The sequence below is a fragment of the Carassius auratus genome, chromosome 32, assembly GCF_003368295.1.
Source record: "Carassius auratus strain Wakin chromosome 32, ASM336829v1, whole genome shotgun sequence".
Taxonomy (NCBI): domain Eukaryota; kingdom Metazoa; phylum Chordata; class Actinopteri; order Cypriniformes; family Cyprinidae; genus Carassius; species Carassius auratus.
In genome coordinates this window covers 4,194,352-4,207,515 of record NC_039274.1, presented here as the reverse complement: position 1 = coordinate 4,207,515, position 13,164 = coordinate 4,194,352, and the positions used below count along the sequence as shown (strand labels likewise).

The 13,164-nt window shown below is 35.9% G+C and overlaps 1 protein-coding gene across 4 annotated transcripts in view; it reads right to left on the bottom strand.

Moving 5' to 3' along the window:
* The window catches only part of LOC113051392 (collagen alpha-6(IV) chain), a 125,811-nt gene that overhangs the window by 55,725 nt on the left and 56,922 nt on the right, over nucleotides 1–13,164 (bottom strand). For all 4 annotated transcript variants that reach the window (XM_026215104.1, XM_026215105.1, XM_026215106.1 and 1 more), the window contains one exon: nucleotides 5,601–5,678. In XM_026215104.1, coding sequence (XP_026070889.1) covers nucleotides 5,601–5,678 — 78 coding nt within the window. The remainder of the gene's footprint in view (nucleotides 1–5,600; nucleotides 5,679–13,164) is intronic.

Sequence of the window (13,164 nt, the reverse complement as noted above, 5' to 3'; positions counted from 1 at the left end):
CATCACATTGGCTTCTGTTGTTTTTGGGGGCCACAGCTTTATTGGTGGTGGTGAAGTCAGGCTCAAAGATGGTTTACCCACTCTGGCCATGTCTTTTGTGTTGATGAATAACTGGAATCAATGGTAATGGCAATGGGCAAATAGGTAGCCAAACAACCACACCAGTTTTTTTCTGCCCTGGACACTGACTGCAGCTCAATTCAGATTTGACACTGTGCCCATTTTGAGTCAGGGCTGGGTGAACTGACTTGCAAATGTTCAGACACTGACAGAGCTAGGCCTACTGGGTCACGAGGTCTCTGAGTAGACTGGTGTTAAACAACTTGCATTATCCGTTTGCACTAATGCAATGGGTTTATGTTGCATATTAACAATGCTTGACTGCTGCACCAAACATGCTTGCCAAACCCTGAGTGTATCACTAAAATCATGCCTCAGGGCAAAAAAAAAAGAAAGCTTTGTGTCTGTTATTTCAATAACTATAAAATAAACACTACCACAGTATCTTCCTCCACACTGGATACTGAAATTAAAGTAGCAGACTAAAGTGAGTGGAAACATCCCCTTCTTTCTTTTAAGGTTCTTTATCATCGCTCCTGCCTGTGGAAACATCATGTTGTATGCATGTGTCAATGTTTATATCAGAAACTAAGGTCTGTCCTTCTGCTAGTTTAATAAGCGTATGTGGTTCCAAATAGCAAAACAACCACTGATTTCTCAAGATTATGTCTTATTACTGTCACATAGATCAGCGGTCCCCAACCTTTTTAGCACCAAGAACCGGTTTAATGTCAGACGATATTTTCACGGACCGGGCATTAAGGTGTGAAGCATAAATACAACAAAATAAAATGATACGACTGGCATAAAAACTGTGGTATATTATAAATATAATAATAACATGAATCCACTGTGTATTCGTATGCAACTTTATTAATATTGTCCTTGTAACATAGCGCCAACATAACATGAATAATATATAATGATAGAGTACATCATGAATCCATTTTCCGAACCGTGTTTTTGTCTTATCCTTAATCACTATGGTACACCTATAATAAGTGTTTATATTCTGACTATTTTAGTCTGGTTGGGGTCAGCAACGCTGCAGAGTAGCACAGTACCTGCATGACTGGCCATAGATGTAAACAGAGAGAAGTAGCTCCGGCTACAATGTTCTTCCACTAGACGCGAGTGCCAAAAGTTACCGACTGCAGTTTTCATGTAAGTTATTTATTGTTTCTTGCACAGCCCGGTACGAAATGACGACCGGTACCGGTCCGTGGCCCGGGGGTTAGGGACTGCTGACATAGGTCACATGGAAATCATTCAGGTGGCTATGAGTGTGGTATGTGTGTGCTCAGGCTCATAAAAACATCTCTCATCTTGTAGGTGGGAATGGAACACAAATAGCCATAAATCTGACCTTGAGAGTAGTTCTGTCTTGTGTGCCAACATCTTGGCATGCTCCAGGGAAGATGGAACAGATGTGGTATGACGCTCTTGCATTCTAAGAATGTGTGCATGTCTTTGTGTGTTTGTGAAGCAGCTGTTTACTCTCAACAGGAAGAGCAGAAAAAAAAAAAAAACATAAAAAGGCAAAAGGCGAATTAACATGCCAAATAATAGTTAAAGGTGCACTACATTACTGTCACATGGTCAGATGACCTGAACATGGTAGCCACCATCAGGGGCAACATGCTTTTGTATGCAGAAAAACAAGAGCGGTAACACTTTATTTTAGGGTTTCTTAACTAGTTGCTTATTAGCATGCATATAACTAGAATATTAGCCATTTACAGTATTAGTACTAATTAAGCACATATAAATTTTTTAACTTATTCTACATTACCTTATTCATCCCTAATATATACATCCCTAATCCTATCCAATACCTAAAGTTAACAACTATCTTACTAACTATTAATAAGCAGCAAATTAGGAATTTATTGAGGGAAAAGTCGTAGTTAATAGTGATTAGTGTTCCCTATTCTAAAGTGTTACCAAAAGGGAAAAAAATAAATAAATAAAAATGCTATCTCATTCCGATCTCTCACTACATGCCTTTCTATGAAAAAAATAAACACAATATCAAGAGTATGGGGTCAATAAAATGTTGAAATGTTTTTGAAGGCAAGTTCAAACTAGACGGACATTTAAGGGAAATGGTACAGTCATACCACTTATTACACAACATTTCACCACACAAATAATTAAGGTGTCATGAGATTTAAGACGAAAATGTTTTAAAATCTTATCAGATTGTTAGTTATCTTATAATCCATTACAGCTTACAAAACAATAGTAACAAAATGGCAGCAGCTGCATTTGTATGAAACGAGAGAGCGAGTCCATGATACCAGGATGATGTAAATAATTGTACACAATTTTGAATTGAGTTTTGGTATTTTATTAGCAAGACAAAGACTTCAGTTACCCAGATGAGCATGTTTTATCAGCTTTTACTGGTTGTTATCGAGGGTTAACATGCCTCGGAATGTGGCGACTGACCAATCAGAATCAAGTATTCCACAGAGCTGTGTAATAAAGTGTAATAATAGTGACATGATCCTTCAGAATGTAATGTAGGGTTTGGGTTTCATTTCTTGTTCATGGTTTTTCATATATTTTGGCTCGTCATACAGTAGTTATGTGTTTCCCTTGCCCTCATGTTATCTTGCTATTGGTTCCTTTGTTCAATGTGTCACATCCTCATTGGTTGTCTTATGCTGCATTTCCACCGAAATTACCCAGAACAATTGTACCAGGAACTTTTTTCCCCAGGAACTTTTTTCCCCCCAGACCTGTTGCTTTCTGCGTTTCCACTAAAGTACCGGGAAGATGACGTAGGTTTGCGCGCGTTTCTCAATACAAAGTACGAAAATTTTGGACTTGCATCCTCTGTAGTTCAGATTTTGCGCATTTGATTCGGGAATGTGATTGTCCACGATGACGCAAATCCGGTAACCGTGGCGTACTTGATAACATTAGTCAGCTCGCCTTGGCTACTGTAATTGTCCTCTCTGTATATTAACAATACAACGAAAAAGGATTTCACATTCCACTGCCTCTTTTTGTTTTTCATTTAAACATAATAATAGCCACTGAAATGTACTTAGTTCAGGGAAATGTGTATATATACAGCCATTACAATGAAACTAAATTTTATATCAATTGCCTCTTTTATTTTCATTTTAACATATACATAAATTTAATAAAGACCAAAGAGTGCCTGTTAGATTTACCCAAAACAAATTATATTTTATGTTTAACCACTGAAGAGACATCAGAGCCAGCGGCACATATCAGAAGGACTAGCCGAGGTGAAGCTGCTCTCGGCGGATACATGAGGACTGAGCTCCCACTGATCGTGTGGAGCTGATAGTCTCTGAAATCAGTGAAACACATTTTTAAATAGGCTCTGTCTTTATAAAGAAACCACAGATCTGATATTTAAACAACTACATTATCGCCTGAAATCCTTTTAAAATTAAATTTCATGACACAACAACAGTAATATTTTGAAATAGATCAGAGTAAATGGTGGTTGAAATCACAATGCTGCGTGAACTCAACCAATCGGCATGTTTAATGCACAAGTCCCGCCCCCAAAAGTTCTGGAACTTTAAAAAAGTACTACCTCGACTTTCTGAGGGGCATTTTTTACCCGGAACTTATTTAGTTCATGGTTCTAGTGGTGGTGAGTCAAATCTGCTCAAGTTAAGTCTGTTCATGCCAAGTCAAGTCTTTCTTAATTTGTTTAGATTTTGGATTTCACCTTTTTTTTTAATAAAGCTGCACTTGGGTTCTCATACGCTCACCTCCAGTGGAATCTTAACACAGAAATCATTCATATTTATATGATGATTTGGTGCAAAAGAAACCTTTATTATTATTATCAGTGTTGAGAATAGTAGTACTGCTTAATGCTTTTATGGACACTCAATTTTCTTTAAGATTTTGTAATGAATAGAATGTTCAAAATAATTTACTGAATTGGAATTTTTTTGTAACAATGTAAAAGTCTTTACTGACACCTTAGCACAATGAAAATCTAAAAAAAATCTAAAAAATAAAACCTTATCCACCCCAAACTTTGACCAGTGGAGTATTTTCTTCCAACCAAAGAGATGCCAGTGTCTTTTTCAAAAGGTTTTCATTATGCATTTCTAGAAAGATACAGTTCTGTGATTATCTGCAAATATGAATGTATGTTTTTGAAAGACTTTGCCGCAAACAGATCAGTTAAATCAACAACCATCAGCTGACTGGGTGTGAGTGAGCAGGACTCAACAGTGACCTGGATAGACTCCAAAGTCATACCAGTTGAGGAGACACGTCTTCTTGGCACACACCCATGTCTCTCACTCCTGCACAGTGCCTCACATCTCTGTGATTGGCACCCTTAAGTGGGCTGAAACTATATCTACAGGGTATGAATATTTCTATTCCCGCTCTTGATTAAAGCATTGTGAAGACTTGTACTTTACCAAATAGCCTCTCTTGCACTGCATAACCTTTTGCCAGCAAGTCTATTAAGTGGGGATAAATAGCTTAGATTAAAAAGTGTGTAAATAAAATAGTTTTTGGAATAAACGTGAACATGAAAATGCATTTAATTCTGATTTGTTTTTCAAGTCTAATCTTCTTCTATTCTTATTTTACAAGCACTCAAATCAAATTCAGTCAGTGTAATATCTGGTTTACGCATTTGTTGCTATAGCAATGATGTAGGCGTTAATCCAGTGTCAAGTGACTTTCTTCAAAAACAACTGAGAGTGGCAAGCGGAAAATGGAAATTTTGCCTCATGTTCCTCATGAGGCGCATGGGAAAATGTCCTTTGTGATGATCTGGAATAGCTTTGTAAAACACTGAAAATCTCATGTGTCTTTGTGGTGTTAATAATAAAATTAAACTGACTGTGTTGATTGTGCCTAAAAATCTGATTCCAGCTATTAGTCGACAAAGCCTATGTTTTTGTTATTCAAACAGCAAATGGAAGTTACATGAGTGATGTGGGTTTGCCCAGCAGCAATGCAACAAAGTTAAGAAAAGTTTAACTGATTTCTTTTCAAAGTTAAACTGATTTCTTGTCAAAATACAATGGCATTCTATTTCAAATTGCAATACATCTCATTTATGATCAGACTGGTGACAAGCTACTGTATGACCATTTAACGAGCAACTAACAGTACAGTGACCTCGTGACCTCCAGCAGTATGTGTGAACAGGGCATCTGAGAACGTCTCATATCAGTTTGGTTTGAACAATGAACTATTTACTGTGTGATCTGCTCTGTCTGTTCTTGAGCTCTGTTTGAGATTGCACTAAGTATAAATGTAATGTTTGAAATTCATGATTGAAAAATAAAAAGAATGATATGAATGTCTAGATATGTTACTCAGTTAATGTTTCTTCATGCATCTACCTGACACATGAGAGATCTGCGTGTGTGTGTGTGTGTGTGTGAGCAGGCACGCACAGGTGTTTGCAGCTCTGAAGGTAAATTTGCAGTTAACAGTGATGTATGATATACTGGATGAGGTCAAGAGAGTGTTATGAACAGTCTCAACATTGGCAAAGAGATTCCATTACTCACCCTGCTACCCTTTAAGGGCAAACACGGGCACGGTCCACTGCAGTCTCTGCCTGCACACGGCTCCTGCAGCTTTGATCCCTAAACACACAGAAAGACAAGATTAAATCCTGTACTACTGTCAATGTCATACGTCAATACAGTACAAAGAAAACTGTACTCTGGAATGACTGAGAAGTTATACAGAGATTACTTCATCCATCAATGTACATTCTCTGCAATGAAATCAATTATATGAGCTTCTCAGAATTTGCGAATGTGTGTAAACAGCAACAAGTTGTAGCGTAGTTTGTGAAAGTGACTTTCAGTCTAAGATTGATGTGTTTGTTCCCACAGGCTAGTGAAGATCACCTGGACAGCAGAAAACGGTATGTGATCTCACATAGGAACAAAAGACAAAACCCTTCTCTGAATTTTAGCCTCTGGTACAGCATACCAAATGATCTACCTCACAAAAAAATAAAAAAAAAGAGGAAAACATGGACTAGAGGTCATTCCATTCATACTGGCAAAGTTGCTTAGTTACCCTATACATCCCAATTGCTAAACCTTAACCTTCTTACTATAGAGCACTCACACAAAGATATATATGAGCTCTATTGTCCCCTCGCCCCATGCTGAGATCACATTCCAAAGCATTCTTGTTTCACCTTTCCCAACCATCTATCTCTTTCCAGTGCTGTTTTTTTCTCTGAAAGCACTCAACACACATTATTTATACAGTATTTGAACAAACATTTCATTACTACAAAATGTATGCTTGTTTTAAGAAGTCTTTTATGATCACCAATGCTGCAATTATTTGATCAAAAATACAGTAAATATTGTAAAATATTATTACAACTTAAAAAAAATTCTATTTGAAAATATTTTTTAAGTAATTTATCCTTGTGATGTTAATTCTCAATTTTCAGCAGCCATTACTCCACTATAAACAACTTTATTATACAAATAAATATTATACAAAAAATATATATTTATTATACATTAAGTGTCTTGAATGATATATTACATTATACAGTAAATACTTATACAATTAATTATGTTTTTTATTTAATGCACTAAATTAATAAAAGTGTCATTCATAATTCATAAAAAATAAAAATAAAAACAACTAATCTATGCATTTTTGGGTTATTACAGCTAACCAGGTACTGTAATACACAAAACACATAGTGTTATTAATATTACTATCAAGTGTACTTGCTGCTGGTCTGTAGATAAGGCTCAAGGTTTTAATGTTATTATTTAGCTTATTCTTCATTTGCCACAAGAAAAAAAAAAACATTAGGTTGCACACATACATAGCAACATGTCCTTTCTTAACCTGTATGACTAACTCTGTGGAATCCAATCCCCAGCATTCAGCAGACATGTGAATAATGTGATCAATGAAAGCTGTACATACAAGTGGTCATCTCCTGCTGGAGTTCAGAGCTCATTGGATAGAATTTCACTATGATTAAAGAATGAAAATGTGCAGACAAGAAGAGATGAAGGCCTCATGAGGCTTTGGACAGTGGGTACATGCCCAAAGGGCCAAGGGTTTTCGGACAGCCATCTAGAAAAAAACCTCAAAGGTCTTAAACTGATAACCAGTCACAATGGGCATGTGTGTACATCATCTGTGTATGTGTGCGTGTAAGTGATGTTAGGCACCCTGTGAAACCTCACTCAGAACATCACATGACTCCACAAAGCCTACTTCTTTTCCAACTTGTGACCACATTTTTTCTGTGAGGCTTTGGCTCAGGCAAATAATGGAGGGATATAAAAAGACTGAATGCAAGAGTAAGAGAATGAGTACAGATAAAAAAAAAATGGGGGTACATGAGAGGAAACCAGTAAAAAGTAGGTTAGAAAGCTGGGACTGGCCTGGACAGGCCCCACCTCTCTTCTACTGATCTCCTGTTTACCACTAATTGCTCTGACAGAAGCAGGCCAGAAAATCTGCAGAGAGCGATTCAGATAGAAGTAGAGACTGTGTGTGTGTGCTGGGGGTTATATATCACGCAAGACAAATCCTGACCAAATACAGCCTAGTGACCTTAGACTGACTGCTGAAAAAGGCAGACACATACACAAAACAATCCTGTAAGCCAAAGAAAGAAGGATTTTGTGAAGACTGAATACGAGGCTGAATGGAAATTCAAAAATGTTTATATATATATATATATATATATATATATATATATATATATATATATATATATATATATATATATATATATATATATATATATATATATAAAGGTTTTTCTCATTTTGATGGATGTTTAAGGGAATTTGGGCTTTGTTTTCCCTCCTCTTTATGTGTGTGTGTGTGTGTGTGTGTGTATTTGTATTTTCTTTTTTCTTAAATTGTTTCCCTCCACTGTCTAATAATAATAATATAAGATGAAAATATATTATATTCTTGAAATGTGACTGGTAGATAAACAAGCTACTCCAATATTTATATTTTGGTAATTTTAACCTTGTCCCGTTTTTTTTTTATTTTTAACATCACCTCATATATATATATATTTCTGAATCATTACTACTAATTATACTTTAGCGGTTCTGTAAATGGTAACAATCGTGGCAAAAATTCTACTAACTCTCCTATAACTGAAGAAGCATCATTATAACCTCAAAGTCAGATAGAGAGTTAAATGACACAAAAGCAGACAATCTGTGTAGATTTAATGGGTCTTGAGTGGCACACAGGCACATATGGCGCAAAGTTAAGTGTCAAGTAATTATTCCAATCCAAAACTACTATCTGACAGATTAGAGAGGACAGCAAGTGGCAATGCAGAAAGGAAAGAAGGATAATCCAATACCCCTTTCTCAGGTTTAAATAGCTGATCCTGTCCCTGTTTTCAGGATGCTTAACAAACCTGGTGGAGAAGTGAAAACATGAGCCATACATGTGAATCTAGGTCCCTCTCCTTTAAGTAAATCAAGGAACAACAAACCCCTCTCAACAGAACACCTCGACATTCCTTTGCAACTTTTTCAGTGGAAATGAACTGAGCTATTTGGAGCTAGACAAAGAGTGCAACTTAAGACGAAATCTCTAAGCACACACACACATACAAACATACACACATGACCCTGCAAGTAAAAGAACAGGATCCGTTTACACTTTTTGCCAAAGAAATCAATAGGGGTCTTTCCTTCCCCCCTACTGCTTTCCTCCAAAGCAAAGCAGCCTGACACACCTGAAGTGTGTTTGTACATGTTAAATATTACACCTCCTTACCTTAGGCCAAATGTTATATGCAAAGCATCACCCATAAAGTTTCAGTTCTATGCACCCACAGTGAAAAAACATATGGGTAGAATAAGATGAACCTTGCACATAAGGGTCAAATTGAGATTTCTGGTTTGTTTGTGTATCCAGAGCAACTCAAAAAAGCATATCATGACTGACTGTGACTTGTGAATTAGGGTCTGCTAAGGCTGTATCGGGATGTTTGGTCATCCTTGGGTAACAAAACAGCATGCACAAACAAAGACCCCAAAAGGCTTACGATTCACTGGCATATGCATACAGTACATGTACTGTACATTTGAGAAACACAGAGGCCACACACAGACTGATAGAGGTTCACCTCCAGTTCCTTTCAGGGTTTAGAGATGTTTGTTTGCTCACATTCCCTCAAACATCTGCTGTCATCAATCAGTCCACCCATATCAGTGCATGACAGCACAGAAAACAAGATTGCAAAAAAAAAAAAAACCCGGAAGAAGAAAGGGAAAGGATGTAAGAGTAAGAGACGTTTATCTTGCTCTACTGTGACTGATGAGCTCTTCTGACAGATGGCACAGCCCAGGCATTGGAGCAATAAAAATAAAATAAAAATACTGCAGTAAAAAATACTGGGACATGATTCTGATGAACACATGCTTCATCTGTCTGTCTTTACCTGCCTTTGCAAAAATACAAATTATTTGCATTTTGTTTCTGTTCCAATTTCTATCTCATTTTTTATGTTTTCTCCCTTTAACTGACAAGATAAATCTTCAACACATTTATAAATTAAAGTTAATTAAGGGTGTGCGCAAAAGTTTATTTAAAAACACGACAGACGGGTTAGTCCAATCAGAACTGTTTTATAATTAAGAACATTCAATTCTCTTGAAAATGTTCATATATTCATAAAAGACTTAAATATATATAATGGTTTTCACAAAAATATATAGCTACACAAATGCTTTCAGTATTGACAATAATAAGAAATATTTCTCAAACAGCAAATCAGCAGATTTGAATGATTTCTGAAGGATCATGTGACACTGAAGACTGGAGACTGAAGTAATGATTAGTAATGATCACAGGAATAAGTTACATATTAAAATATAAATGTTATTTTAAGATGTAATATTTCACAATATCATTTCATCTAATCAAATATTAAACTTTAGAACTGTAGTGTACAGTATATGTAATGAAAAGTATTACAATAAATAAGATATTTAATGAAAATGTACAAACTCAGTTAATAACTACAACTGGTTAGAAATCCACACAATTCAACAATGCATCGGGAGATCAAATATCAGGGTTAGAGGAATTGTTTGAACAGTATAATTATATACAACTGCACAAAAATGCACACAAAAAAGGTTTATATTTACATGATATTTACATTAGCAGATGAGATGCCTATGAAAGAGCGTGTAAACTTGAATGTTTTTCATTGTGTTCTGTTTATAACATACTATTCCTTTACAAACATCTAATTAACATCATAAAACAGCTAGATTCACATCACAAATCCAGCTGCAGAATATCGCCCCAGCATCCGACAGGAAATGACTTGCTTTTTATGTGTTTTACCCAGATGAACATGAAGACAGTGCACAGACATCTTGGCATGCACATGTTTTGAGTTCCTTTATTTTATCCTTCACCTTTTATCCTTGTTTCTGCAGTTTACTAAACAGACCCCCTACAAAACAGGCTGGACTCCTACACTGCTTTCTTTAGGGTCTGCTGTTCATATGTGTCCATTCTCACAGCTGTGTTTAAACTCTCAGTACTTCACAGTTTACCTCGGGCCAAACAACCACCGTTCCTTTTCTATCAAGTACATATATATTTGGCTTGATGGTCTCTTAAAACCCCAGGCCTCCTACTGGCAGACCCTGACCTACACATGTCTGGTGCCATCCAGGTAAAACAAAAATCCTGTCGTGGTATTGAAGGTGGAGAGAGAACTATACATGAACTCCCCCCACCTAGAATTCCTGCCAGCCCGAGACTCGAACTCACAACCTTTCGATTGCGAGTACAACTCGCTAACCATTAGGCCACAACTTCCCTAATACACACAACAAACTTCAAACACCAGAATGAACTTGATGACATCACAGTAAATACTGAAGCCTACTCATAAATACTTGTGTATGTTTTTCAGTAACTTGCTTGACACCTGGGTAAATGCAAGGCGTAAATTTATAAGATCACAATGTTATTTATTTATTAATTTACCTTAGTTTTTTTTTTGATTGACAAAAAATACATACATACATTTTAAAATACATGCATATTTTTTGCCTTAGGGCAGTGGTTCCCAACCCTGGCCCTGGAGAATCCCCAACACTGCTTTAGATGTCTCCCTATTCAAACACCTGATTCAACTCATCTGCTCATTAGTGAAGACTCCAAGACCTCAAATAAGTGTGTCAGAAAAGAGATACACCAAAAACTTGCAGTGTAGGGGGTTCTCCAGGACCTGGATTTTGAACCACTGCCTTAGGGTAATGAGAATAAAATGTTCTATTATCTGCAGCTAGTTTGTACTTTTACTGCATGGTTTATAGTAGACCACTAATGATCTGGTCAACTACAACAACTGTGTAAAAAATCTTTATGATCTTTAAAAGATGTATGTAAAAAAATAAAAAAAGAAAGAAATTAAAAAACTGAAATAATGTTTAATTTCTGATTTAAGAGCAAAATACACTCCATGGAGTGTATATTATAATATAATATATAAAATATATGCATATGTATTATTGAAAGATTATGTGAGATTTACCCATTTCAGCAAGCTGACACATTTGTATCCATCTCAAGCTGGATTTATCTATTGGTCTATAATGCAACTTTCTGTAAAAGATCACTTTAGACTAGTGGTGGATGAAGTACACAAATCAAGTACTTGAGTAAAAGTACAGATACGCATAATAAAATATTACTCCAGTAAAAGTACTCCTTTTTTTTCAATTTATTCAAGTGAAAGTACAAAAGTTATTAGATATTTTTATGTACTTCAGTAAAAAAGTACCAAAATATAGATTTTGCAAATTTATATAGGCTACCTAATTTAATTTTTTTTAATAATCCTACTGCTTAAAATAACCAAAATAACCATAACCATATATGGACCCAATATATATTTTTGTTGTTGAAATGGACTATGTTGACTAGAGTGATGTTCACTGTGAAGCTTATACTACAATGTACCTGAGAGAAAACATAGATGACCATCTGATTTTAACCTGTAAGAAAAAAGTGTTATAAGTTATATTATGCTATATATGACATTAGAATAAGGCCTGAAGTTAGGAAGAACATTTTAAGGAAAATATAATTCTATTTTCATAATGATTTTTTTCTTCTCCAACCTTGCCTGTGGTGTAAAACACTCCTGGCCAAATGCCCCCAGAGGACATCACGTCCCACTTTGATAATTATTGTAGTTACCATGTTTAGAATATCACATCCTTTCCTTTTTCTCCTTGATTTAATCAATCTAGGGGATTAAGAAAATATCAATGCACTTGAGTATCGCAATATTTTGTTTGGCGATACTGTATCGATTTTCAAAAACGGAATATCGATATTTATATGATATTAAAATAAATAAATCGTAAAAGATTCATGGCAGTTATTTCATTTTGAGTTTATTTCCCGACCGCTAGATGACAGTGTTCATCTCTGAACAAATCCTGAGTGACAGGAAATACTGGCATTAGAGCACGCCACTAATGTTAGCATTAATGTAGTTCGCTGCTAGTAACAGAGGGTGAAACTTTTGTCCCAGTTCATGTTTCCGTGTAATAAGCTGAAGTATGCCATCATTTGGGCTTTTGTGGTAACGTCCACTGTGGGACTGTGGCGCTCCTCCGGCGAGGGTCGCCCCGCGGCTGCTGCTTTCTCTCATTTTGGGGGCGTTTTGTGCAGTTGGTGCAGTGCTCATGTCGTGGTTTCTGTGATTCCAAACGGAACATAAACACAAACTGAAAAACCTTCAACATCTGTATCTATTTTATTTTTTTGTTAAGGAATCCTGTTAGCACTTTATTTTTCATTGATATTATTCTTTTGTTCAGATCAAAATGTTATGACTTTGTGTGTCACAATTGTAAACTTAAACTGTGAACATTTAAAGTAGGGCCTAAAAATATATATTGTGTTTTTAAAAATGAATTTTATACATATTATACATTTAACTAAAGGATCCTGCACGCACTTTAATTTATACTCCTTTACTAATACTGCACAAAAAGTGGTTCGATAACGTTGAATGTTACAGGGACTGATTATTGCAAATGCATATCCCACTGTATT